Source organism: Arabidopsis thaliana, chromosome 5, assembly GCF_000001735.4.
Source record: "Arabidopsis thaliana chromosome 5, partial sequence".
In the NCBI taxonomy this organism is placed as follows: domain Eukaryota; kingdom Viridiplantae; phylum Streptophyta; class Magnoliopsida; order Brassicales; family Brassicaceae; genus Arabidopsis; species Arabidopsis thaliana.
In genome coordinates, this window is record NC_003076.8 from 22,203,410 (window position 1) to 22,230,758 (window position 27,349).

The window sequence follows — 27,349 nt, forward strand, 5'->3', positions numbered from 1 at the left end:
GATTTTCCAATTTTATCCCTATTCTGTAAACTTATTTATTGATGATATGGAGGGGGTATCAGTTATCAAAATAGTACAAGATGAAGAATCGAAATGGTATGGCTCAAAGCAAATAAGACACATTTCTTTGTGACCCTTCGAGCAATTTCTACGTCAAAAGAACATATTCCTCTCTTTACTTAAAGCATGCTAAAGTATAGTCACAAAGAAATAAGAATCTCTCCCAACTTTTTCTCTTATCATCAAATAATTTTCAGCACCCACTATTTTTCCATAATCTTCGTTTAATTTTTCTTCTTTAATCTACTTTGCACCTATCATGTCAATCTATAAGTATATATATTTTACATATGCTGCAAATATACCTCCACAAAAAAACAAAAGAATAAACATTCTTTTTATATCCCCATTAAAATCAAAATATTTGTATCATTTTTTTTATTAGCTATCTCAAAATTATACTATAAGAACAAACCTTGATTCCAAAACTCACACACACAATCAACCACTTTCCTTTTTTCATTCGTCTCAATTTCTCTCATGACGAGTAGTAGTGGAAGCCTCAAACTAGAGATCCACACTGATGACAAGACGCCGGGAAAGTGGAGCGTACCGCTCGGCGATGATGTTTTCCGAAGGTTCTTGAGCGGGGGAGGAGGCTCGGAGAAGGCTGTGTTCGGTGAGGGGTCTCTTTTTAGCCCGTTTTTGTTCGGGAAGTACTTTGATCCGTCAGACGCCTTTCCGTTGTGGGAATTTGAAGCTGAGGTTTTGCTGGCGAGCCTTAGGAGCTTAGGACAGTGTAGAGTCGATTGGTCTCAGACGGATCAAGCTTATGTCCTTAAATCCGATATCCCCGGTGCGTACGTCTTTCTTACACCACAATTCTCTTATTTATTTTCATTCGGAAACGTTTATTTCTGCTTTAGTAAAAAATAAAAATACAATAGATCGAACTTTAAAAAAGAAAACTAAATCTTCGTTCAAATGATTTGTTATACATCATAACGATCAAAACTGAATATGTGAACTGATGAATGGTTGATATAGTACAAATATGAACAGAACCTAAGTTTCTTTAAAAGTGAACGTGAACCAATCTCAAAACGTAACTCATTCAAATTTAGGATTTCTTTTGTCAATTTTACTTTAAATATCAAAATGATCGAACCACAACTTGAATTGGACACTAGTTATAATGATGGTAACGAGAAAGATGAAATGGTTCGCAAAATTTTCAAATAATAATGTATCTTTTAAAATGGTATAAAATAAGGAAAAAAAAAACTGATTAAATTTTTGGTACTTGTATGTTAGTGGTGGGGAAAAATAACGTGCAGGTGTACGTGGACATTAACGGAAGAGTGATGGAGATTAGTGGCCAATGGAACAGCAACAAGAAAGCGGCGACCAACAGTGACTGGAGAAGCGGCCGGTGGTGGGAACATGGCTATGTCCGCCGTCTCGAGCTTCCTAGCGATGCCGACGCCAAATACTCTGAAGCTTTCCTCTCTAACAACGACGATTACTCTTTCTTAGAGATCCGAATCCCTAAGATAAATTCTAAGAACAAGTTTTAATCTGATCATGTCGCCTTGACGAGTTTTAACTTTAGATTCTTTTCGTAATTTTGTTTTCTTTAGTTAACTATTATTATAGATATGAAATTCTGTGGTAGAGACACAATGGATGAATGATATGTTATATATACATACTATAAAATATATCAAATATAACATATCGATTATAAACAAATGATTTATTGATATTACACACTTTTATGCAGGTTTTTTAGTGTATATATATTAGAAAATTGCACTGATTTCACTAGTGAAGATTAATTCAGACTCAAAAATGTGTGTTTTCGAATGTAATATCAGACTCAATAGGGTCATTGTCTGGCGTGTGGTTTTGGGGAATATTATCATCTCCCATGAATTGTTTCGTGGGCTTCAAACCAATGTCATGTTAAAAGAAAGAAAAAAGTTAAGGCCATGTAATAATAAATTCATTACCAAAAAGACATGAGAAAGACTTATGATCATGTGATTTATGTCAAATAGAACTTTCATAGATGCTCTATTAAGACGACTAGGATTGAATAAAAATTGGACGAAGTGGGTGATTTGGTGTATCTATAGGCTATAGTCTGTAGCATATAAAATTATGATTAGTGGCCAATGGAACTGCAGCTAGTACGACTAGAGAAGCGACCGGTGGTGCTACGTCCATGGTCTCGAGCACCCCGGTGACGCCGACACCAAAAACTCCAAAGCTTTCCTCTCAAACAACGACGACTACTCTTTCTAAGAGATCTGAATCCCTAAGATTAGCTCCACAAACAAGTTCTAATCGAAGTATTAAGTTTAGACTTTAGAGTTTTTTTCTTTTTCTTTTTTTTGTTCATTTTATTATCACAGAATTTTATGTGATGGACACTAAGGTAGAATAGTCATGAGTCATCACCAATGTAACCGACGCAACATATGAACTCCATATGTCACAAAAGTACATTCTCTTTGGTTAGACAACATTAATGTATTGTCATAGGATTCTAACTTCTTGCTTTATATATACTGAAAATCCTCTTGAAATATTATCTTGTAAAAGTTAGTTTGACATAGTATACGTTGGTTTGTCATCACCAATTGAAGTAATTCGCATCATGTATTGTATCCCTTGTTTCCACAAAAATGTGACTACATTCAAATCTTCATCGGCATTTTTCATTCTCGGCTCGAACATAAAACAAAATCCTAAACGAATAATTGTCGATCTCATACCAATAACTACTAGCTAGCTACTTGTAGTCTTGTGGAAAGTCATCGAATCTAAATCAAAGCATGAAGTGTTTGGGCAGATCAGAACAATGGAGCTAAACTTAAGAAATATATATATGAAAATTTATATTATACCATCCCAGATCTGAACATTCTTTTTTTTGGATGAAACCTGAACGTTCTTTCCAGTGGCATCTATTTTTATTTTTCACCTTTATTAGCAGTTGATCCCTCTTACATCAATGATGCCTAACGCAATGACCCAATTATACCTTTTCTTTATAATAGATGTGTGAGGTCGATTTACCGATTAGGTGAATAAAAATAATTATATTTACCAATTATGTAACAAAACAGTATTAATTAAACTATTCTTTTAACAGAAGAAGTAGGTCTAAGTTTGATGTGAGAATATGACTTAAGATGAAAACTATGGAGCTCGCTACCATAAATAAAAAATAGATATGGCAACAACTTTTTCTTCATGGGAAGTGTTTGGTGCATTCCCTCAACATCTATTTTTATATAGAAAAAAATCATTTGAAGAAAATGATAATTGTCTAAAGATCACTATCTAGAAGTTGGTCAATAGATTAAAGGTTTCTACACCTATATTTTGAATATATTGATTACTACAGTTTCAAGTATGTAAGAAATTATAGATTATGGGTACTGTTTGTTTTTGAGACATTTTGTACTTTATAGGTTGGATAGTCTGTTTATAAAATTTTGTTGAATTATATCTCATTATATAGTACATTCTGCATTTTTTTTTCTTTTTAACGGCTGCTTTATTTTAGATTCTGCAAGATAAATAATTTGAAATGATGGTGTATCAAATTCCAAATTGATTTTAGTACTAGATATTTTAATTTAGTTGGATGAGGGGGAGTAAATAACCATGGCTTAACGCTGAAGTCTCCAATGAACTAATTCACGTTTCAATAAAGTTGCAAAGAAAAAGGTTAAAAAGAAAGATAGAAATACTTGGCACCCATTTCACGCAATTGAGGGACTAACATTATATGAAACAAATTCTTAAACTAAGGAGAAAACAGATTCATTATACATGTTTTTGTGGTCATGAGATTAAACTTACGACGTGTGAATTAATGTTTTGATTCTTTACAAACAATCTGTATGACTGACTTATCATAACTTTGAGTCGCAGCCATATCAAGTTTCAATAGTTTAACGTACTCTTCTAAAGTTTTCATAGTTTTTTTTTTGAAATTCTTTTAATATCAACTCCATTTATAAGAATATTTAAGATAGCTCAGAAATAGGTTTCGGAGTTTAATTAACTTGTCCTTTTAATTAATCAATTTAAAATTCCAACAGAGACCACTTCGTCTAACAATAAAAGTTCAGATATAAGCTACATGCGGACCACAAATCATAAAAACTATGACAATAAACTATGAAATTGCGCGTTTATATCTATGTATTATACTACTTTGTTAACTCGGAATTCTAGACTTGTTCAATTTGATATTCGACGCCACGATTTTTCGAAAAACCCATAGTCCAATACATTTGTTTAATTCATAATACTTAATCCTAATTTTATCCTTTAGTTTGACTAAATCAAATTTGGCATGATCCTTGCATCGCCTAATTAATCACCTTTGCATAAAGTAGTTTTTGCTTTATCCAGACATAATTTGTATTTATATATTTCAATATATGCTTAAAGTTCAAAACCCATCTCAATAATCACAAATTTATTTACAAAACGGTTACAAGGTGAATCACAAAGTTTCCAATCATGAAAATATAATAAAATGTTATTTATTTTTTGTTTGTTGCATGATCCAATTTGGGAATAAATTTAGAGTACGTAAAGCTGAAAGATGTTTAATGCGTCTAGAATGTGCACTTATTAATGTCTCTATGTCACCAATCACTAATCTCAACCTTTTATTGGGGTCATATATAAAGAAAACTGCATGTACATTATACATTTTTTTTCTGACAAAACATAAATAAAAAAGCTTTATCCCCAAAATGTAACTCAAAATACGGTTAATCGTATTCAATGCTATAAATAGCAAGAATTAGATAATAAGTTTAGCCATTTTAATTCACTAACTTAATGTTTCAACAATGTGAATGTAATCGTCCATAACACAAACCACATCAACGACGATATTTCAACGGCTAATTCAGCTCGGACCATTAGATTTAACATTGTTTCTTTCACATGAAATTTGACAACTCGTCAGGGTATGAGACAGAATCTAAGAATTACACGACAAAAGACAATTTTTCATTCGGACAATTTTAGCCCATACCTTTTTAAACCAGAAACGTGACTGCTTTGAACAATGTCTGGATTGATGCTAAGGGTAACTTCGGTAAGATAAAATATCCACTTTTTCTGAAAAGAATCTCTCGTCTTAAAATGCTGACGTAACTCATTTTACCGACACGTTATAGTTAGCTTTTCATAATTATTTTATTAAACGTTATTAGTTTATTAAATTTCGCATGTTAATAAATCTGTGAGATTACCGATACAACCTATGGTTAGATATTTTAATTTACATCTGTGTTGAAAACCAAACAAGAAGATTCCATCTTAAAATATGGGCCATTATATGTTCATCTAATTTTAATTTTTTTTTTTTTTTTTACAAACACAAATTATTTATGTTCAAAAATATTACAAAGAATTTTTACCACTTTCATATATATTTTTAGGATTTTAGAATTTTAAAATATGGTGGTACGTTTGTATAATAAAACAAAAAAATGGTAAGTTTTTATTTTCAAGAACACAAATAACTATTTTCATTAATATAGAGTTTTTGGTGATTTCATGAATATGATTTTTACTAGCTTTTTCGTTATACATTTTATAGTAATATTGATATTCACAATCTCATGAACCCATTATTATTTATAAAATCATGCTTATAATATTCAGTAAACGATTTTTTACGGTAAAATGTTATCTAAGTTGAAACTCGTATATAATTTATAGATGATAAATATATATACCTTGTATGGTTTAAAGGATGTTCTCCTTAAACTAAATTTATATTGTGTAAAAATAATATTGATTTCTATTTTTGGTGTATGGATTAAAGTCATAATAAGTCCACTGACATTACCCCCACTGCCCCTAACATTAAACCTTTCTTCTAATTACTTTGCTGCTTAATAAAGCAACGGCTGTGATTTCATTACCTCGGTGACTTCAGATCCAATCAACGGCCCCACGTTCATCTCTCTCTCTGAACATTCAAACAACAAATATAGAAAAATAAGTAGCCAAGCAACACCAAGAGACGACGAGAGCAACAAAAACTGAAACGTGCCTCCATTTCTAAAACCCAAATCCTTCTTCGTACAAACGACACAATCTCTCTTAAATGCCAAAGGTCCTCTTTTTCGTCTTCTTCCACTCTCTCTATACTTCTCTCACAAATCTGGGCATGTTTTGAAATCCACATTCTTCATTCACTGAGTTTCCTTTACCTCTTAAAGTTTCAATCTTTAGGTCTAATTCTCTCTTCTTAAAAATGCTCTGTTTTTGTTACTTATTTAAAAACTTCATCTTCACGGGTTTCCTTCCGTTTTTTCTCTCATTTAATCTATTTCTCAATTTATCTATTTCTCTGAAAGATCTCTAAGAGAGAAAAAAACAAACCTTTTTTGCAGATTGAGAGAGAAATTTGAAGTAATTTAAGGTAACAAGAAGAGAACAATTTTGTTCTGTTATGGTGGGGGCGATGGCAAACAATGGAAGAATCCGGTCAGCTTTTCCGGTGACTAATGGGTCAAAAGATCTGACGCCGAACAGTGCTCCGGCGAGTACAACCGGATCTGAATATGGTCCTGTTGAGTTCACAAGAGAAGACGTTGAAACTCTTCTTAATGAACGAATCAAGTACAAGAGCAAATTCAACTACAAGGTTTCTACTTTTTCACCCACCTCATTAAATTTATCAACTTTTTATTTTTTTTACCTGAATCTAAAATTCTTCTTGTGTTTTAGTTTAGTTGGTGAAGTTTTGAATTTTAAGTAGCTTTTTTACTGGCTTTTCTCGTTGGATCCGTTGTGTTTTTTTTTTCTGAAGAAGAAGATTTGATTGTTGTTGTTTATAAGACAATTTGTGGGACCTTTATATTTAGGCAATAGCATTGAAGACATTGTTTATGTGTGTTGATTGATCTTTGTGGTAGAATCTGGAGCTTTTAATTTCAGTTAGCTTTACTGGCTTTTATCGTTGGATCTGTTGTGTGTTTTTTTTTTTGAAGATTTGATTGTTGTTATAAGACAATTTGTGGGACCAAAATAGTTTTGTCTATTTGATAAGCATTAAAGGACTTTGTTTATGTGTTTTTGGTCTTTTGGTTTGAATTTGAATGTTGATTTTGCAGGAGAGATGCGAGAATATGATGGATTATATAAAAAGACTTAGACTTTGCATTAGATGGTTTCAAGAACTTGAGTTGGATTATGCTTTTGAGCAAGAGAAGTTGAAGAACGCATTGGAATTGAATGAGAAGCATTGTGTTGACATGGGTGCGTTGACACATTAAAGTTTAGTTGTTGATTTTTTCGTTAGCAGTTTTTGAACTTTGTGCAATTTGATGACAGAGGTTAGTTTGAAAAACAAAGAAGAGGAGCTGAATATGATAATTGAAGAGCTGAGGAAAAACTTTGAATCTGTTCAAGTTCAACTTGCCAGGGAACAAACGGAGAAGTTGGTAAGAAGCGGTTCATTCTAGTTAAGTTACTTGTGTCTGATACATATTTGTAAGTCTTAATTCGGTTTGTTTTGCTTTAGGCGGCGAATGATTCTCTTGGAAAAGAGAAAGAAGCAAGACTTTCTGTTGAAAAGGCACAAGCTGGTCTCACAGAAGAGCTAGGAAAAGCACAAGGAGATCTTCAAACGGCTAACCAGAGGGTGAGAAAACTTAAAGGATCTGAAATGAGAAATGGATACTACTTAGCTTTAACCAATGTTCGTTTTTTGGGTTTTGTTCAGATACAATCCGTGAATGACATGTACAAACTGTTGCAAGAGTATAACTCAAGCTTGCAGCTGTATAACAGCAAGCTACAAGGTGATCTTGATGAAGCTCACGAGACTATAAAACGCGGTGAGAAAGAACGGACTGCCATTATTGAAAATATTGGCAACTTGAAGGGTCAGTTTTCAGCATTACAGGAACAACTTGCTGCTTCTAAGGTGATTGATGCTCTATCAATAGTAGTAAATGTTTATAGTTTTGGTCAGAATGTGATTTGGTGTCTTGTTTTTTTTTCTTGCTAGGCTTCTCAAGAAGATATCATGAAGCAGAAAGGTGAATTGGTAAATGAAATTGCGAGTCTCAAGGTAGAGCTTCAGCAAGTCAAAGATGACCGTGATCGCCATTTAGTGGAAGTTAAAACCTTACAAACCGAGGCAACCAAGTACAATGACTTCAAAGACGCCATAACCGAGCTTGAGGTTTCCTATCCTTTTATAACTTCTTTCAAAGGAATTCTCTGTCAAATTAATTTCTCTTAAGATAATGTAAATTATTTTGGTCCAGACTACATGTTCGTCCCAGAGTACCCAGATACGACAGTTGCAGGATCGACTAGTAAACTCTGAGAGGAGACTGCAGGTTTCATCACATTTTTGAGTTACACATACAACAAATGACTTTACTAGATTTCACAAGTTCTTGATACCATTCTTGATTGTTTATGGTCTAGGTGTCTGATCTATCTACCTTTGAGAAAATGAATGAGTATGAAGACCAGAAGCAAAGCATTATCGATCTGAAAAGTCGCGTAGAAGAAGCAGAACTTAAACTCGTTGAAGGAGAAAAACTACGGAAGAAGTTGCACAATACCATTCTTGTATAATCTGCTTAACTCACCTCTGCCACATTTGTTTCTTCCCCTTTGTGTAAGCTTGACTGATATCTTCTCATGTTGCAGGAACTGAAAGGTAACATACGTGTGTTCTGTAGAGTTAGACCTCTATTGCCGGGTGAGAACAATGGAGATGAGGGAAAAACTATTTCTTACCCGACATCCCTAGAAGCACTTGGCCGTGGTATTGACTTGATGCAAAATGGTATGTAACATAAACTTCTGTGGAAATGTGGTTCTTGCAGAAATGACACATTTATTAACAGTTGATGTGTTTTTGCTATGGACAGCGCAAAAGCATGCTTTCACATTTGATAAGGTTTTTGCGCCGACTGCATCACAAGAAGATGTCTTCACTGAGATTTCTCAACTTGTTCAAAGTGCTCTCGATGGTTACAAGGTAACTAAATCTGCAAATGGCAAAAAGTACTATGTGCGTTTCACTGTTTGTTGGAATAACTAAGCTGATAGAATCCATTTTATAGGTGTGCATTTTTGCATATGGACAAACTGGATCGGGAAAAACTTACACCATGATGGGTAGGCCAGGAAACGTCGAGGAAAAAGGTCTGATCCCGCGATGTTTGGAGCAAATATTTGAGACGAGGCAGTCTCTTCGATCTCAGGGTTGGAAATACGAACTGCAGGTATTTTTGTAGTCCTCTCTCTTTTAAGTAGCACTAAGTAAGATATATCCTTGTGATTAGAATATATGTATAATCCTCCTAGTTTTGTATCATATGTATAGGTATCCATGTTAGAAATATACAATGAAACGATCCGAGATCTCCTGTCAACAAACAAAGAAGCAGTAAGAACAGACAGTGGTGTTTCTCCACAGAAACATGCTATTAAACATGATGCTAGTGGAAACACGCATGTCGCTGAGCTTACTATTTTGGATGTTAAAAGCTCTCGGGAGGTTTCATTCCTCTTAGATCATGCTGCTCGTAACAGGCAATATAGCTGAAACCCGTTTCAATTTGACTGAACTAAATGGCCATCAAGATTTTCGATGAATCTTTCTGACAGTTGAAAGTTGTTTTCTTTCTTCTTCAGGTCTGTAGGGAAGACTCAGATGAACGAGCAATCTTCCAGAAGCCATTTTGTTTTCACGCTAAGAATCTCTGGTGTTAACGAGGTACTAACCAAACCGTCTTTCTTCTTACAGAATGTTTGTTTTGTGTGATAAACCAAACTGGCTTTTTTCTTTCTTACAGAGCACTGAGCAACAAGTACAAGGTGTCTTGAACCTGATTGATCTTGCGGGGAGTGAGCGTTTATCGAAGAGTGGATCAACCGGAGATAGACTTAAAGAAACTCAAGTACGTTTGATAGAAACATAAAACATGATTATGGTTTCTTGCAATTTTTAGTCTCTTAAACTTTCATTCTTTCTTCAGGCAATCAACAAAAGTTTGTCGTCGCTAGGCGATGTCATATTCGCCTTAGCAAAGAAAGAAGATCATGTACCATTCCGAAACTCAAAGCTCACATATCTTCTCCAGGTACCAAACCAAACCGTAAAAACATCTTTCAAAACTTTTGTTTCTTGATTTGTGGCATCATAATAAAAACTATGTTTGATTTTTAATTCAGCCTTGCTTAGGCGGTGACGCAAAGACGCTAATGTTTGTGAACATTGCACCGGAATCTTCTTCAACCGGTGAGTCTCTCTGCTCTCTTAGATTCGCAGCGAGAGTGAATGCTTGCGAGATTGGAACACCACGTAGGCAGACTAACATCAAACCATTGGAAAATCGGTTGAGCCTTGGATGAGGGAAAGAAAAGAGAGATGGATTTGAAGTTTGAAGCTAAAAGCTTCATTTCAAAGTTAATTATATGAATGTACTTAATATGGTCACAACTTGATGAAGAAGGATGGGATGATTCTAACAAGAAAACATGAAGACCTTTTGTTGTAATTTGTATAGTTTGGTTTAGCATTTTATTATCTGTTGTTTATGTAATTCTTTTTCTTTTGGATCATAAGTAGGATTTTGCTTGTTGATGTTCGGATTCATATTCATCTTCTGGGATTCAAAATATTTACTTCTCGTTTCTGTGACCAATCACCAGGCCTAGAAGCATAATGGTAGTAGTGTTTTGGTTACGAAATTGATATATGAATGATTGTTTATGTTTGGTCAGATTCAATATCGTATAGAAATATGAATGAAAGATAATAATTAATAAAACACTAAAAACTAATGTTAGTTATATTTTAATATGCTTGTAATATTTAGTACTTTTCGAAAACATAAAAACGTGAAAATTGACTAATACTATAAATAGTAAGAATACTGGATCATTTTTTCAAACCATGAAAAAGTGGTATACTTTTTTTTGTGTGCAAAATCTTGTTTCCATTCAGTAGATCAAGTAGTTACAGAAATGAATAGTTTAGCAAATTCAAAGTTTAAATCAACAATACTAAACGCATTTTTGAACAACAATAATAAAGGAGATAGGATATATAGACCGACGGTAAGATCAAATGGTTTCCAGACAATAGGTATGAACCAAATTGTCACATGCAAGCCAAAAAGTCGATATACCATTTATCTTTCCTTTTTCTTTCAATCAAGGTGTAATCATATATATCATATATGAAGCAAATTTGGAAATGGAAATAACACATAACAGAATGGGACATGACGGCATTTTTTGCCCACTCCGAGGAACAATGTATTCCATTGATCAACTTGAAACCCCACTTGATTAGCTGGTTCTAGATAAATGTTTGTTTTCTATTTAGGTTGTTACAGATTTCGTATAGTTAAATTGAGCTACATGTACACCAGATAAAATCAAGATGTTGATATAAGAATCATTAGATTCAATTTGACTTGAATGTGGTGTGTCAATTGTAAAAACAATTGTGATAGGGTCATACTCTATTTTCCCTATAACTATAATCTTGTTTTGTTGGACACTGGAGTAATATATATATATAATTCTGCAACAACTTACCAAAAATATTTGAAATCATGGATCATATGTCATTTTTTTTCTTCCAAAAATGATTTTGCCATATGATTAATGCATTACGCTCGTATGTTTGATAAATCTGGTTCGTCACATAAATATCACTTCGAAAAAATAACTTTTCATAGTTCATTATCGGTACATGTAAACGTTAATTCAATTATAGTATTTCATATGTTCCACCATCTCACTATTATATTGGTCATTTGATATTTCACTACTAAACCAGATAACTATTGTTCTTACCAGATTTCACACGTAATCATTGTATTTTCTAGAACATCGAACGAATATAGCCTACAAATATTATATGATTTAGTCAACTCCTGTTGAATTTCTTCTAAATATTGAGATAAGGTAAACTAAATAACATCTGAAATCATGGCAAAATTCATGCCTTCACGGAACTTGGGAAAAGAACAAGTCAAACTTTAAAATATTTGTGTAATTACTTGTTTATTAACATTTGTTTCAAAATATTGTACTCCAAATAGTCAAGTTGATCCATAATGCCGCTTCTGCATTCATTAATCAAACTAAAAGCAACTGGCTTAGCCGATCATAATTTCAAATAATAGTAGTGAAGAGTATAACAAGAAGAAAATGATAATCTCCTATGAAAAAAATAATAATAATTGATAATCTCCTTTATATTTTATAAAATAGAAATATAGAAGATAACAAGAAAACAAGAACTATAAAAATATAATTTAGTACAAAACAAGAGAATATACCTCACAGTATGAGTGGATATTCCTAATCAATAGTTGATAAATCTATTTATTTATCAATTTGGGTTTCGTTATATTCTTGGAAGAAAATAAGTTGACGCGTATAATTTGAGTACTGGTTTTAAAAAGAAAGAGGTGCTATTATATAATTTGGGGAAGATATTAAAGATTATATATCGTACATAAAAGATTCTTCTATTTTTTTTCTTTCTATTTCTTGGAACTACCGTTCTTAATTAAATTACCCATATATTGTTAAATTTTGGATTTTGAACCTGAGATGTCGATGGGCATCTTATCTTATTATGTTAAAAAGTTGAAACGAATAAATGGTCTCAATGCTAGTTGAGAAGTTTATACTTTTAGTGTGTATCTTAAAAAAAAAAAAAAGTTCGTATCTATGTGTATGATATATTATTGTTTATCAAATGTGCTAATACGTAAAGTATTATTGGAAATTTTCATGTATGTACGGGAGGAAGCAGAAGAATGTATAATCTCCTAGATCACGACCAAACGACCATTCCAACCATGTTCTCGAATATTATCGGTTCGTTCCAACGAACATGGTCACAAGTTTTCTTTATCAATTTAATTTGTTAAAAGCTAAACGGACAAATAGAAAACACATACTACTAAAACCAAAGAATATTGAAACAAACAAATTAATCAAAACCAGCTTTAGTGGTGTTAGATTGATAGGTCTTTAGATTCGTGCTTCTTACTTATTATTGCTAAGATAGTCGACACACACAAAAAGAAAAATCCATTCTCTTTTGTTAGAAAACATGAATACTTGCCACTATACCGATTTTGATTTAAAAAAACAAAAAGATTGTTAATGGACAAATTTTGTCTTTCTAGTGCATATTTACTTAAAAATTGAAATTATTAAAAAAAATTTAAAACGTATGGATTATATTTGACTATTTGTTTTGGAATTTAATCCAAAACATATGAAAATTTTGACCGTTTATGAAATGTTGATTTTTATTTTACTCTTTAACTCACACACAAACCACATACTTTAAAATTCGAATTAGAGAATTCACTAGGTTAATGCCCTGATTAGTTAAGTTTGTTGTAAAATGTATTGATATTTGATTTAATATATATATGATGATGTAACACATAAAATAAAATAAAAACACGTAAAATGAATTAAAAATAAACTAACAAATAAAATAAAAACCCTTGGTATGATGGGCCTTGGAAAGCCCAAAAAAAAAGGAAGAGTGCGCGTGAAAACCACTCTAATTTCTCTGGATTCCAAGATTCCCCAATTCGTCTCCTCCAACAGTTTTCTTCTTCTCTTCTTCTTTGGGTGTTCCTTCCACCAACGGCAGAAATCGATTTGGCTTAAATCTCCCCCTCCTTTCGATCTCTCTGATCGCCGCCGGGAACATTCAATTTCCCGGGAGTTCAACAAAAAAAAAACTCTCCGTTTTTATTTTTCCCCCTTTTTCACCGGTGGAAGTTTCCGGAGATGGTGTCACCCGAAAACGCTAATTGGATTTGTGACTTGATCGATGCTGATTACGGAAGTTTCACAATCCAAGGTCCTGGTTTCTCTTGGCCTGTTCAGCAACCTATTGGTGTTTCTTCTAACTCCAGGTTTTTCTTCTTACTTCCCCTTTCTCTCTTAAGTGCTTCAAATTAGGGTTCCGATCTGGTTTTTAAGAAATTCAAATTGATTTGAGTGAAATCAGTGTGATTGCTTGAATAATTTTATGTGGGTTTTTTCTGGTATGCGAAGGTGTATCGTTAAATCAAGGGAAGGGCTAATTTTGTTAAAGTAACGAACTTTGTGATTTTAAGCTTGTGTGATTGTTTGAGTAAGTTATAGAGAAGAAACTGAGTTCTTATTCATTTGAATTGGTTTCTATGCTTAAATTTGGGTTCTTTTAGCTTGTGTAGATATCTTTAGAGTGGGTGAAATGATATGTTAAGTTAGGAAGTTTGGCCTCAGGAGAGGATTTAGGTTTGTTTATCTAAAGTCAACTGTGTGTGCCTGACATGTTTTTAGTGTAACTTCTGACATGTTACTTGATTCGGGAATTGATTGATCATATATCACTTCTTGTTAGGTGGGAATTAGATTCCTTTTTCATGGATAGTGCTTTCACATATGAGTGGATGGTTTGACCTTAGCATGTCAATGTTAACTAATTAATCTGCTTCCTTGGAAGTGAGTAGTTGTAAGTTGCTACATGATTGAGTATAGATGTAATACTTAGTTGGTTCGATGTATTTCTTGTTGGTTCAGTGCTGGAGTTGATGGCTCGGCTGGAAACTCAGAAGCTAGCAAAGAACCTGGATCCAAAAAGAGGTAAGCTTTTTATGTTAAACTCTTTGTGACACACCTTTAATTCAAAAGACTTACTGAACCAGGAAACTATAGCAACTTTCAGAATCTATAACTTTGAGAAATCGCTATGGAATTGTTTATGGTTCTTTTGTTGTGGGGATCTGTATTGGCTCGCTTGACATATTTTGGGCTTGACAAGGTATCAGAAAAAATAATCTTGTTCATTCCATGTCTCAGGGGGAGATGTGAATCATCCTCTGCCACTAGCTCGAAAGCATGTAGAGAGAAGCAGCGACGGGACAGGTTGAATGACAAGTAAGTTTTAACAATTTTGTATATCCTTCCTTTACTCTTTAGTAGGTACTAAAATGATCGCCTTTTAAATAAATAACAGGTTTATGGAATTGGGTGCAATTTTGGAGCCTGGAAATCCTCCCAAAACAGACAAGGCTGCTATCTTGGTTGATGCTGTCCGCATGGTGACACAGCTACGGGGCGAGGCCCAGAAGCTGAAGGACTCCAATTCAAGTCTTCAGGACAAAATCAAAGAGTTAAAGGTGAAATTTGAATCCTCCTTTATCCCCATAAAATCATCGAATGCTTACTAGTTTCCGGTTTATGTCAATCAGACTGAGAAAAACGAGCTGCGAGATGAGAAACAGAGGCTGAAGACAGAGAAAGAAAAGCTGGAGCAGCAGCTGAAAGCCATGAATGCTCCTCAACCAAGTTTTTTCCCAGCCCCACCTATGATGCCTACTGCTTTTGCTTCAGCGCAAGGCCAAGCTCCTGGAAACAAGATGGTGCCAATCATCAGTTACCCAGGAGTTGCCATGTGGCAGTTCATGCCTCCTGCTTCAGTCGATACTTCTCAGGATCATGTCCTTCGTCCTCCTGTTGCTTAATCAAGAAAAATCATCAACCGGTTTGCTTCTTGCTTCCGCTTAAAAGAAAAGTCTCCATTTGTTTTGCTCTCCTCTCTTTCTCGGCTTTCTTAGTCTTATCCTTTTGCTTTGTCGTGTTATCATCGTAACTGTTATCTGTTGAACAATGATATGACATTGTAAACTCCAATTGCTTCGCGCAATGTTATCTATTCACATGTAAATTTAAGTAGAGTTTGGCAGATCGTCTCTCACTTTATGTGTTCTTACATTAATACATAGAATGTGGTTACTTCCTCGCCATAAGAGTTTGAAAGTACAAAAAATTAGAAACAGGAGAGACCGCAAAACATGATCCGGTAGAGAAGTGAAAACTCCACTGCAGAAAAGTTTGCTCCTATATCTTGATCTGTGAATCTCCTCTCTGGGTGCCAATGTAGAAAATGGTCTTGGTTTGTGTTATCATGATGCTCTAATGTGACAGCTCTTGATAAATCTGTCAGAAGAATCAAGATACTTAGCCCAGAGAGGACGTAGATGAGGAAATGCTATATCCAGCCAAGGCTTAGCTCTTCCATTGAAATGAACAACAGCGGCACTTTCAGCATCGGCATAGCTCGTGGTCTCTTGGTATCCGAGACCAAGCATATGCCAGAACGGATCTATGGTTTGGACATGACCGTGGAAAGCAATCAGCCCAGGAGGCAAAGTTCCCAGCTGCCACAAACTCAGGTCTGATTTTAAGTTCTGCAACACATACATGTAAATAGTTTTGAGTTAAGATGATTATTGCTTGATAGTGATTGTTGGGTAGTTAGTGGTTTCCTTTTACCTCGTCAAGCCAATGATAGTAAGTGGAGCTTATGTTAGTCCTCCTCCAAGCCGCTAGGTCGAAAACATTCATTCCATAAGCCCATGCACATTCCTCTGGATTGAAGTTTTTGGCAATTGTCGGATTCGAGAAGTTGAGGTAACTCTTGAACTTCTTTGACATCACAAACTTGTCTTCTCCTCTACATGTTTCCACTGCTCCATTTACTTTTCCATTCATGTCAATGTCCCAAAGAGGTGAAAGATCAGTTTGGATCACAATGTCATCGTCTAGAAACACAACCTTGTTTAAGCTTGGAAACAACTGCAGAAAAAAGCAAAGACTGTTATAGGTTTCGGGTCTAATGCTGTTGAGTATTCTTCACTAGTCACAGATCAAACTTACCTCTGGTAGATGAATACGGATGTGATTCATCAAGGAGTTGTATTTAGGGCTGAGAGCTTGTAACTTAGCAGCAACAACAACCGGGTTCTCTTTGTTATTAGCCACAATAACCGATGATCCACCTCTGAATTGAGACCTCACTCTCTGATCTTTCTCCATAGCTTCCAAAACGGGTACTTTACCTTTCGATAACCAATCGAAATGATGCAAAGCCTTGACCTCAATTATTGCTGGAGACAGAGGATGCAATGAGAACCAAGCTTGCATTGGGAAATAAGTTTTCCTATCCGTTATGATGTGAAGAACGATCTTATGAGGTCTTAAAGCATTTTGAACCAACGACTTAGCCACAACCGAAGCTGCAAGAATATTGTCTGAAGCCAAGACAAAGTGAAAGTAGTTGTTGTCTACCAACATAGGGACAAGCTCAGCTTCTGGAAGCTGGAGACGCGCCGCTGCGTTTATCGAGTGTTCGTTGGCTAGTTTAAGAGCTAAACAGTGAAGTTGTTTCGGTATGCTGCTTGATGCGACATGTCGATATAAATACTCTTGAATCTTAGCCGTTCTTGTTCTCTGTTCCATCAATGTCACCATTTCTTTTAGCTTTTGAGCAAATTCTCTTGCGTCTGATTTGCTTCTTTTGACTTCAGACATGAAATCTTGAAGTGTTTGAGGTATATCTGATCTTCCTTTGAGTTCTTGTTCGCTTAAAGGCTGTTCTAAAACTTGGTACATAGCTTCTGGAACATTCTAGAAATAACCAAAAACTTAACTTTTCACCACTCTGTTTCACCATAGTAAAAATAAATGCGCTCAATAATCTGAAACTGAAGTTAGAGAGGACTTACACCAGAATCAACCCTTCTTCCTAAAAGCTTTGGCTTTAGTCTTTTCCCCAAGCAAGCTGTAAATTAAAATGGTTAATTTTTTTTGTCAAATGTTAAAACTATGTGTTATTATGATTAATAAGTAAGTTTATCTCTTTAACATGAAATGTCTTTAAATATTTAATTAAGCTTGAACATAATACTACAAAATCAACGTGAAACAAACCGACCAGCTCTTGGATTTATTCACTTTTGAGCGTAAATCTCTAGTAATTATTCAACTTCTTCGTTTAGATTATTGTTTTACATGAACTAGAAGATAATATATTTATTTCTCATAATTGTGCATGTATATACACATAAAAAGTAAAATGCTTTTAGTATAAATTATATTGCTATTTTTTCTCATATGTTTTTTTTTTAGTGAGAATCGAATGTTTTGTCGAAGAAATCGAAATCAAGAGTTCACTATTTTACATAATTTCCGGATTTAAAAAAGAAAAAGAAAATGAGGGAAGTTAGAAGAAGAAAGAAACGTACCAAGAGAGGAGCAAGGAGAGGGATCGCCGTCGATAGTATCAACGGTGGAGAGAACAAAGACGAATCGGAGAAGAAAAGTGAAGAAGAGTAGAGAGTAAAACACCATTTGATAAGAGAATCTTCTAGAACCAACCTTAACTTTTATGAACTCTCTCAATCCTTTCCCTGTGACCACAGTCACATGTCTCAAGCTCGGAGATATATGTAACTGCATCTCTCTGTTTCTCCTCTGTTTCTTTGTTTATTATGTCTTTGTATGGTTTTTGTCTGAAAGGAGATGGATGTTCGAAGAGGGAAACTGGATCTTACGTTGTTATGTATTGTATGATTATTCATTAGGGGTCCATATCATTTACCTAACCTTGCTTTGTGTTTAGGTTATTAATGGCAGATCATAACTCTGATGTTTCTTGTGAATAAAAAGGAAACGTGTGTTGGTTAGAATTAGAAACACCACGGTTTTATGTATTTGTTAGGAAGCTTTGGGTTTTCTCGGTTATGCGCTATTCGGTTTTTGGTTCGAATCTCTAAGCTGGTGGTGGAATCAATATTACACATTAGTACATTACTTCGATTACTAAACCGATGAATCTGAATCTTGTTTTGGTTTATATTGGTATATGTTTGATCGGTTAGGTTATTTGGATTTATGGGGTTATCCTTTTTCTACTTGTAGGAAAAGTTTTTTTCCGGTGGACTCGGAATACCATTCAGTGCAAATCATGAAACTCTTAAAATGAATTAAACGTCACATGTTTATGATTAGTAAGATCTGAAATTTTGCGATAGTTCAACAGCTTCGGTTTAATTCGGTTCGGTTTAAGGGATTTGGATTTAGGATTTGGCTTTATGTTGAAGGAGAGAAGTTGGAGAGAGAAAGACAAGTCAAAGGCAATGCAAAACATAGATGTTAAAAAAATTGGGAGTGTAGATGAAAAGGAGCTGTTTGGTGGTTACAAGACATAACTTTACATCTAAATAAAGTCTTTGAACAAAGACATTGGAGCTTCAACTTCAGAATTTACTTTTTGAGGACTAATTTCTTGTCTAATTTCGATTGCGACCCTTTTCTCTTAAGTTATTCAAACTCGTCAGTCGTCCCCATCCAAACAAGAAGTCTTTGTAGTTTGTACTTCAAGACTTGTTGCCTTTCCAGTGTAATAATATTTGCAACTTGCAAGTTTCAATTTCTGCTAGTTATGGAAACTTTTTGGGCCTATGTCTACGGCCTCTATGGGATATATCATTACCAATCATTTTATATACCCGAACAATTTAGTTGTTTTTTTGGAATTCGTTGGTTGAATGAAGTTTGATTACCAAACACAAGGGATTTTTAGAGAAAACTCTTCTCACGACTCTTTTTATAAAAACCACATGTTGATACATCAATTGGGCCTCAGTGATCAACCGGCCCATTTCAAGGAATAACGACCCAGCCCCGACCATCACTTTAGAACTCGAGCCGGCCCACCAGGCCGAAGCCCGGCCTGGTCAGGATGTGAGTTCGGCTGCGTAGAAAAGGGGCACTCTCGAGAATTCACCTTGCGTACCCTACTATACGGACGGGTATAAATAAGGAATAGAAAGTCTCGGGAAAGGGGACTTTTTCGAGACCTGGAGAAAGGATAGCACAAGTCAGCTCGTCGGGAGAAGTCTGCTCGTCAAGATCAGCCAGTTCGCCCAGAAGAGCCAGCTCATCGACACAAGTCAGCTCGTCGGGAGAAGTCTGCTCGTCAAGATCAGCCAACTCGCCCAGAAGAGCCAGCTCATCGACACAAGTCAGCTCGTCGGGAGAAGTCTGCTCGTCAAGATCAGCCAGCTCGCCCAGAAGAGCCAGCTCATCGGTACAAGTCAGCTCGTCGAGAGAAGACATCTCGTCAAGACAAGCCAACTTAGCAAGAAGAGCCAGCTCACCAGAACCACCAGCTCGAAACGGCATCGCCTCGTAGCGCCCTCAACTACGTTCTCAGTTCGCAATAAGCCTTTCAGCCCGTCAATTGCCCAGCTTCAAGTTCAGCTCGTGGATTAGAGATTGATTCTTCACCTTCCCCAGAGACTCACCCGTACTTGTTTAATTCGTGCATTAACACCACACATGAAGGCTATATAAGTCACGCAAGCCTTCAAATCACACATTACAACCTTATAGAAATCAAACATGAAATAGGAAAACAAACTAAGAAAGCAACACAAGTTGCCCTGCATCACTAACCTAATTGTATACATTAGTCAATAATAGATATCTAACAAAATAAACTTAAGATATAGGTGCTCGGATTTATGATTTCCAATACATGACATAGCCTTTTCCCGTTGCGGCCTCCTCATCAGGGTCTCTTTCCGTATCTATCTTCCTTAAGATGTGTTTGGCCAGCTTAAACCATAGAAAAACATACATACCTCCTCGCATGACGATAGAAATACCAAGAGTGGTATAGAGTAACCATTTGGTTCCTTCAAAATGAGGTAAAATGATCCATCCCACTGCGACATAGGAAGTTGCCAGGGCAGCCACAGAGACTGACATCATTTTATGTGTTATAACCAAGACATTCTTGAGTGATTTTGGCTTGAAAGGAATAATGCTGACCAGAAGAATGACGATCCATAATGATGTAAACAACGCGATGCTATTGCTTACATAGAAGATCTTGAAAGCTACTGTTTTTGCCGCAACTGATTTCCCTTTCGAGGAAGTACTCTCTTGATAGATGCCACCAGGAGGGTTCATCCCCACTGCGAAAGTAACCGATGCAATCAAGATGGCGACAACCGTGATTGTATTCCTCGCATTTTGCAAAGCCTCTGAATGCATCACACTTTCCTCTTTGTGACTCTCGCCACCAAACTTTAATGCGATAGATGGGAAATTTGCATCATCTTTATCGAGAAGATCAACCGCTGCAAGACCCTGTATGTTCTTGGCTTTGGTATGTATTTTTGTTTCATTGATGATGTACTCCGCTAGCTGTATTAATTGTTATGTTCAAACAAACTCCATTATTTTTATGTATTTAAATAGTGTATATGCTAACTCTTACTTATGTAATACTTTGAAACGAAAAAATAAGCTGAAATCTAAATTCAATTGAGTTTGGAAGGAGCAATCTCTTTTAGGAATCGGAGAGTAGGCTCAAAACCAATTATCAATGAGTTGATTAATCCATAAATCTTTTATACAGTTATAGAAATATATATCTCAATTTTCAATGTGTGATTATAATAGTATCTAAAACACGTTATCTCTAAAACCCTAATTTTGAACTTTGGAAAAAACGACTCAACATCGAGATTTCGAAAAGATCGATACAAACACAAAATGGAAAATGAATGAGATCGAGGAAAAACTCACGGAAGTAGAGCCTAAAGAGGCGGCAGTGTGAAGTACTGTGTTTCCATATTTATCCGGCTTGTAGAGAAGTTTTTCTAGGTGGACTTTCTGTGCCATGAACTTGAATGCTTTGAGATTTTTGTGTCTCACAGCTAGATGGAAGACTGTTTCGTTATGTGGTTGTGTGAGTATATCGAAAGATGAAGGAGTCTTGTGGCTAAAGACCTTGAGGATTTTGATCGAGTTACTGACTGCCGCACAGTGCAAAGGCGTCAAGCCATCATTGTTCACCAGTTCTGCAAGTTTGAGGTCATTTTCTACTTCTGAGATATCATCTAATGGCGTTGACTTCTCTCCAAACTCTAACATTTGCGTCCCCAAGTAGCAGCCAAATGGATAGGAGTGTTGCCATTATCGTCAGTGGAACATACTAGGGAAGGGCAGATCCCAATTATCGTCTTGGCGAATTCCTGGTGCCCTATCTTTGTGACTAGGTGCAACACCGATTCTCCATTGTTCTCCTTGTCTCTTTCCTCTATCACAGACGGTTTCTCTTGTATCAACTGATTGAAAGTGGCCTCGTCATTTTTGCGGATGGCATTGAAAATTGGTGGAGTCATCTTTCCAGTGGAATGAGGAAAGTTTGGTCTTTAGATCGTGTTCCTAGCTAGAGAGATAAATTTGTAAGTTTAAGTGTGGCTAAGTGGTTTCTTATGTTTTTTAGTTCGTTATACATTGATTCTCTTATGGTTCCTTTAAATAGCACGCTTAAGGGTCAACCACTCCTCTCGTCGTCGTAGAAGCATTCAAACAAGCCAAGTTAGTTCTCTTTAAAAAAGAAAACTTGTAGCTTTACTCTAACTTGTGTATTAGTTTATGGATGATAAACAAAGTCAATGACTGAATTGCATAATTTTATGTTTTAACGCAGATAGTACGAACGTACGTAACCAGTATTAGTTTATATATATAGCAGCAAAATGAAAGATCTATCACGGATTGATTGTCTGTAACTTTCCTATCCATGCACATAAAGGAAAATACAAATTTTTGTTAATTATAAAATATAATAATCTATAGGCCAATATATTATCGTGTCACTCTCACCGTCATGTTCTATCATCATTAATTCTCACTTAACCAATCGTAGATTTTTATTTTTTTTGGAGGACGTCGAAGATCTTATTCATTTTTTTCATCTCCCTTATTAAAAACAAGAGAATCTCTTGACTTTGTAAAAACAAATTCTTCTCCAACAAGCCAACAAGTTTTGTTGTTTTACTCTATAAGGGTATATTCCACAAAACAACCAATTTTTATGATTAATATTGAATTTGACACTTAAAAGACAATTTCGCATGTTTTTCCGAACCTACATAAAAAGTTAATTTATTGATGAGAATCCATCATGAGATGTCAAGACATCCAAAACCCACTTTTCAATGCACAAGATCTAATTTTGTAATGAGACATCGGTTTAACTCGACTATGATGTTTCAAACTTTCTTGCCAATCCACTGATAAAAAAAAGTGATTCCTAATTTTTAAAAGAAAAGAACATTATTTAAAACCGCGTATGTTATTTTTTTACCAGATTGTATATACATTGCCAAAAGACACTCGTGATACAAGGAAAGTTCTGTATAATTCATATTTGCTTTGGTCCCAACCGTATCAACCAAAAAATGTGGGCCTCGTCATGTTCTATCATATTCATTCAACCAGTCGTTGTTCTTGTACAGTACACAATGAAATCGTTTTAAAATTAGTTCCTAACACCCAAACATTATATTTGGTCGCCGTCGTCGCGATTGAGCAACTACGAAACGAACAATATTTAGTGTTGTCGCTAACGAGTGTCCACCGAACATGACACGTTTATAAAATATTTTTAAAATTCTGATTGGTTTATGCTTCTGTTGCCGTGTGTACTCGTCATACAAGGAAATTTCTGTAGAATGTTTGCTTGGAATGGTCCCTAGTTTTTTTTTTTTTTTTGCTAAAAGGTTAATATCATTAGATGAACGAATAGGTGTTACAAAAAATAGAGAACCTAAAACAGAGATGACCCGTGCCAAAAAAAAGATTATAAAAAACAGGGGGCATTAGGAAAACACAAATTAAGAATGGTCCCTAGCTGGCATCAACCAAAAAGTGTAGGCCACTGGGCCTCGTGTTGTTCTAACGTCTTCCTATAGAATGCTTGCATGTCCCTACCGCATTAACCAAGATATGCTTCTAACAAAATCCATCTTCCTTATCATGCATCTAATTAATTAGCCTAACCGAAATTTAAACAAACATACCGCCTAACGTCAAGCCAGCGATAGCAGAGTAGCATAACGTCTCCAAAATGTGGTAAAGTGATCGATGATGCCGCCAAATAAGCACTTTCCATGGCTGCTACATCGACCCACATCAGCCGATGAGTGATAACCAATAATTTCGTAAGTGAAGCCTCCTGCCTCCCTATAAGGTATAATGCTGAGGAGAAGAATGACCATACTCATTGGTATAAACAACGCGATGCTATTGATTATCGAGAAGTTTTTTATGATGGTTGATTGACAATTGACCCATCAGCTAAAATAGCGCGCGTTAACATTAGTGACAACTGACAACAGTAACAAAAACCAATAAAATCCCTTATTAATTTATATATAAATGACAATCCAGTGGCAACATTGAATATATAAAAAGTGACTATATCTCGGAATATCATAATATCATATAAATATGTGCGTGGAAAAAAATAAAAATAAAAATAGTCATATTTCAAAACCAATAGCAGCCGACATCACCAGCGGCTTCCATGTCCAAGGTCGTACTTGGGGTTTTCCCGTGAGACTGGTTACGTCTCAATTTATCCTTCTTCAAAATGTGTTTAACCATCATAAATGACACATACACAAACATACTTCCTAGCGCAACGCTAGCGATAGCAGAAGTGGTGTAGACTAACCATTTAGATCCCTCGTTATGTGGCACAGTGATCCATGCCGATGCAGCATAAGCAGTTGCCATGGATGCCACGGCCAACCACATCATCTTATGTGCTATGACCACACACATCTTCAGTGCTTTCGTTCTATAGGATATAATGCTGACCAGAAGAGTGACGATACTTAGTGATGTAAACAAAGCAATGTTGTTTGCTACCGAGAAGATCTTAAAAGCCAATGTTCTCCCTGCGGTTGCTTTCCCGATGAAGGGTCCGTCTTGGTGGACACCACCAGGAGGGTTTATCCCGCATGTGAAAGCAACCGATGCAATCAAGACAGCGACAATAGTAATAGTGTTCCTTGCGTTCTGTAGACTCTCTGAATGCATTTCACGTTCCTTGTTTCTAGGATCTCTACCTTCTCTTAGCAAATCCATCGCACGACTTTCAGAACTTAACTTCTCCCCATTGTTTGTGTTTCGGATGAGTTCTACAGGTTCATGTGCAAATTTAACATACCTCGCAGGGCGTTGAATTTTTTCTGCTTCATCCCGGAACCATAGAGAGAGTAGAGGAAAGTCTACACCCTCTTTGTCGATTAGGTCAACGGCTGCAAAACCTTTCTTGTTTTTCAAGGTGACATCAATTGTTGTTTCCGAAAGAATGTGGCGTACTAGCTGTAATAAACATGAAATTTAATTAGTTGCTAATAAATTTAGCTCTGAATCATGAGAATTAAGAGAGAAAAAAAATGAACTGTAAAATACTCTCTCTATTCCATAAAGAGTGTCATTTTGACATGTTTCATACAATTGTTTTTTAAAAAACTATGTAAATTTCTACTATACTATTGACAAATACAATAAATAAATTTCTCTTTTTACTTAATAAACTGAAATAATAGGGATAAAAAAAAGAGATTTAGACTTCAAAACTGCATTGAAAATACAAAACACATTTTGTAAAACAAATAAAACCTTAAAACGACACTTTTAGTAAACTGGAAGTCCCCAAGGAGTAATAATTTAGAAAAATGAGAAATCTTAGATAGTTTCTCATATTAATTGCAAACTTGCAAATGCCAACAACTACTTTGACTTTGTTTAGTTTTCTTTTGAGAATTTTCTAATTTCTTAGAGCATCTTATAATGGTTATTCACTTATTATAATGATCTAAACCATTACACCGAAAAAAAAAATGATCTAAACGACGAGACTCTGTGGTTTCAACACTTAAAACATATTTTCAGTTTCAAATCTCTTGTTGCAACAGAAAAGAATATAGACTTACAGAAGTGGAGTCTACGGAGGCGGCAACATGAAGTACAGTGTTGTCCTCTGCGTCGAGGCTGTAAAGAAGTTGGCGTATGTTTGCACTCTGGGCCATGAAGATGAATGCTTTGGTTTTTTGGTATTTCGCAGCTAAGTGGAAAACTGTTTCGATTGTTCCTTGTGTGGTTATGTTGAAAGACGAAGGAGCCTTGCATAGAAACTCCTTTAGGATTTCAACTGAACCGTTTATCACCGCGCGATGCAAAGGGGTCAAACCATCTTTATCCACCTTTTCTGCAATTTCTTGATTAACATCAACATCTAATAGTGTCCTTGCCATCTCAAGGTTTCCTGATTTGCACGCTTTATGCAATAGCGTCGACTGCTCTTCATCAGCATCAAGAATTAGGTTCGGGAATTTCTCTAGTATGGAATCTATGATAACTGCAGTGTATATCAACATTAACAAAAGAATCAAAATTTCATTATAGTTATCAAATTATATATCTGCAATTATCCTCCATTTATTTAAGATATTGCAATTAACATTTCCACGAAATTCTATTAAAATATTTTGCTAAGGTTTGTTTTTTGATTAAATAAAAACATGTTATACCTTGTTGCTGTTCTGAAAAGGCTGCATTAAGTTCCACCATCGTCATAGAACTCGTTCCTTCTACAAGGATTCTGGCAGAATTAACGTTATTGTTGAGGCATGCTAATATGAATGCTGTTTGTCCTTGCTTATTAATCTTCATGCACTCTGCTTCTCCGGTCTCCAACATTTTCCAGAGGATATTTATGTTTCCAATTTCAGCAGCTAAATGAAGAGGAGTGTTTCCGTCGACGTTAGTAACGCTAACGAGTGATGGGCAGAGGTCGATTACCTTCGTCGCATATTCCTCGTTCCTTTGTGTCACGGCTTTATGCAATAGCGTCGACTGCTCTTCATCCACATCAAGAACTAGGCTCGGGAATTTCTCCAGCATTTTATCTATGATAACTGTTTATATATTAAAACAAAAAAAACGAATGAATATTATCCTCTGTTATTTAATATATTGCAACTAACATTTCTATGAATCTTATCAAAAAAAAAAATATATGAAAAGAAGCAACATGTCCACAAACAAATTATCATGCGTGGCAAAACAAATTAAGTTATTTTAAAAACACAAATAATTTTTTTGGCTTAGATTTATATTTTGCTTAAATAAAACCATGTTATATAACTTTTATCGATGATAATCTTAAACCTGGTTGCTGTCCTGTAAAGGCTGCATCAAGTTCCACCATCGTCATAGACCGCATATTTTCTACGAGGGTAAGTGCAGCATCGAGGTGATTGTTGAGGCATGCTAATATGAATGCTGTTTGTCCTTGCTTATTAATCTTCATGCAGTCTGCTCTTCCACACCTCAACATTTTCCAGAGGATACTTTCGTTTCCAATTTCAGCAGCTAAATGAAGAGGAGTGTTTCCGTCGACGTTAGTAACGCTAACGAGTGAAGGGCAGAGGTCAATTATCTTCATCGCATATTCCTCGTTCCTTTGTGTCACGGCTTTATGCAGTATCGTCGACTGCTCTCCATCCACATCAATAACTAGGTTCGGGAATTTCGCTAGTATTCTATTTATGAGAACTGTTTATGTTAA

The 27,349-nt window shown here is 35.4% G+C and overlaps 6 protein-coding genes, 1 long non-coding RNA gene and 1 pseudogene across 12 annotated transcripts; 4 read left to right on the forward strand and 4 right to left on the reverse strand.

Annotated features, from left to right (window-relative positions):
• Positions 1–307: 307 nt before the first annotated feature.
• AT5G54660 (HSP20-like chaperones superfamily protein) lies at positions 308–1,743 on the forward strand. Its single transcript, NM_124847.2, has 2 exons — positions 308–856; positions 1,315–1,743. Exons 1-2 carry the CDS (start codon positions 541–543, stop codon positions 1,575–1,577), a joined length of 579 nt encoding a protein of 192 aa, NP_568810.1. The 5' UTR covers positions 308–540; the 3' UTR covers positions 1,578–1,743.
• A 157-nt stretch (positions 1,744–1,900) lies between these two features.
• On the forward strand, positions 1,901–2,349 carry AT5G54661 (annotated as a pseudogene). Its single transcript has one exon.
• A 3,644-nt stretch (positions 2,350–5,993) lies between these two features.
• On the forward strand, positions 5,994–10,843 carry ATK3 (kinesin 3). Of its 3 annotated transcripts, none has more exons than NM_124848.3 (17): positions 5,994–6,282; positions 6,444–6,697; positions 7,167–7,311; positions 7,387–7,496; positions 7,577–7,696; positions 7,778–7,981; positions 8,066–8,242; positions 8,328–8,402; positions 8,494–8,640; positions 8,722–8,860; positions 8,946–9,055; positions 9,141–9,302; positions 9,404–9,612; positions 9,715–9,796; positions 9,876–9,980; positions 10,059–10,163; positions 10,255–10,843. In NM_124848.3, exons 2-17 carry the CDS (start codon positions 6,503–6,505, stop codon positions 10,432–10,434), a joined length of 2,265 nt encoding a protein of 754 aa, NP_568811.1. In that variant the 5' UTR covers positions 5,994–6,282; positions 6,444–6,502; the 3' UTR covers positions 10,435–10,843. The 3 variants fall into 3 exon arrangements, with proteins under 3 accessions (NP_568811.1, NP_001330580.1, NP_001330581.1); NM_001345094.1 differs by having other exon boundaries at positions 5,994–6,163; NM_001345095.1 differs by lacking the exons at positions 5,994–6,282; positions 6,444–6,697 and having other exon boundaries at positions 7,119–7,311; positions 10,255–10,782.
• A 2,681-nt stretch (positions 10,844–13,524) lies between these two features.
• Positions 13,525–15,865, forward strand: ILR3 (basic helix-loop-helix (bHLH) DNA-binding superfamily protein). The gene is made up of 5 exons (NM_124849.4): positions 13,525–13,988; positions 14,641–14,703; positions 14,920–14,997; positions 15,077–15,239; positions 15,312–15,865. The coding sequence occupies exons 1-5, from the start codon at positions 13,861–13,863 to the stop codon at positions 15,582–15,584; spliced, it is 705 nt and encodes a 234-aa protein (NP_200279.1). The 5' UTR covers positions 13,525–13,860; the 3' UTR covers positions 15,585–15,865.
• Positions 14,032–14,661, reverse strand: AT5G08235. The gene has a single exon (NR_143069.1). It is a non-coding gene; the product is annotated as an other RNA (long non-coding RNA).
• Positions 15,815–18,559, reverse strand: GAUT12 (galacturonosyltransferase 12). The gene is made up of 5 exons (NM_124850.4): positions 18,147–18,559; positions 17,628–17,683; positions 16,780–17,529; positions 16,396–16,698; positions 15,815–16,310 (listed from the first exon to the last, which is right to left on the reverse strand). The coding sequence occupies exons 1-5, from the start codon at positions 18,358–18,360 to the stop codon at positions 16,026–16,028; spliced, it is 1,608 nt and encodes a 535-aa protein (NP_200280.1). The 5' UTR covers positions 18,361–18,559; the 3' UTR covers positions 15,815–16,025.
• Positions 18,560–19,476: 917 nt separating this feature from the next.
• Positions 19,477–22,207, reverse strand: AT5G54700 (Ankyrin repeat family protein; the record flags this gene model as incomplete). 2 transcript variants are annotated; one of them, NM_124851.1, is made up of 4 exons in its annotated part: positions 19,687–20,102; positions 20,550–21,060; positions 21,502–21,828; positions 21,912–22,100. In NM_124851.1, the coding sequence occupies 4 exons, from the start codon at positions 22,098–22,100 to the stop codon at positions 19,687–19,689; spliced, it is 1,443 nt and encodes a 480-aa protein (NP_200281.1). The 2 variants fall into 2 exon arrangements, with proteins under 2 accessions (NP_001331283.1, NP_200281.1); NM_001345096.1 differs by having other exon boundaries at positions 19,477–21,117; positions 21,502–22,207.
• A 1,866-nt stretch (positions 22,208–24,073) lies between these two features.
• AT5G54710 (Ankyrin repeat family protein) lies at positions 24,074–27,254 on the reverse strand (the record flags this gene model as incomplete). 2 transcript variants are annotated; one of them, NM_124852.3, is made up of 4 exons in its annotated part: positions 24,074–25,098; positions 25,713–26,137; positions 26,310–26,696; positions 26,950–27,091. In NM_124852.3, the coding sequence occupies 4 exons, from the start codon at positions 27,089–27,091 to the stop codon at positions 24,256–24,258; spliced, it is 1,797 nt and encodes a 598-aa protein (NP_200282.2). In that variant the 3' UTR covers positions 24,074–24,255. The 2 variants fall into 2 exon arrangements, with proteins under 2 accessions (NP_200282.2, NP_001332664.1); NM_001345097.1 differs by having other exon boundaries at positions 24,159–25,098; positions 26,950–27,254.
• Between the last annotated feature and the right edge of the window lie 95 nt (positions 27,255–27,349).

Bases quoted from the DNA above. Each gene is read 5' to 3' on its own strand.
- ILR3 (NM_124849.4), top strand. From the start codon at position 13,861: ATGGTGTCACCCGAAAACGCTAATTGGATTTGTGACTTGATCGATGCT. The intron at 14,704-14,919 runs GTAAGCTTTTTA...TCCATGTCTCAG, and splicing joins GAACCTGGATCCAAAAAGAG to GGGGAGATGTGAATCATCCT. The intron at 15,240-15,311 runs GTGAAATTTGAA...TATGTCAATCAG, and splicing joins ACAAAATCAAAGAGTTAAAG to ACTGAGAAAAACGAGCTGCG.
- GAUT12 (NM_124850.4), bottom strand. From the start codon at position 18,360: ATGCAGTTACATATATCTCCGAGCTTGAGACATGTGACTGTGGTCACA. The intron at 17,684-18,146 runs GTACGTTTCTTT...TTTAATTTACAG, and splicing joins CTCTCCTTGCTCCTCTCTTG to CTTGCTTGGGGAAAAGACTA. The intron at 17,530-17,627 runs GTAAGTCCTCTC...GGTTATTTCTAG, and splicing joins GAAGAAGGGTTGATTCTGGT to AATGTTCCAGAAGCTATGTA.
- ATK3 (NM_124848.3), top strand. From the start codon at position 6,503: ATGGTGGGGGCGATGGCAAACAATGGAAGAATCCGGTCAGCTTTTCCG. The intron at 9,303-9,403 runs GTATTTTTGTAG...TCATATGTATAG, and splicing joins GTTGGAAATACGAACTGCAG to GTATCCATGTTAGAAATATA. The intron at 9,613-9,714 runs GCAATATAGCTG...TTTCTTCTTCAG, and splicing joins GATCATGCTGCTCGTAACAG to GTCTGTAGGGAAGACTCAGA.
- AT5G54660 (NM_124847.2), top strand. From the start codon at position 541: ATGACGAGTAGTAGTGGAAGCCTCAAACTAGAGATCCACACTGATGAC. The intron at 857-1,314 runs GTGCGTACGTCT...CTTGTATGTTAG, and splicing joins CCTTAAATCCGATATCCCCG to TGGTGGGGAAAAATAACGTG.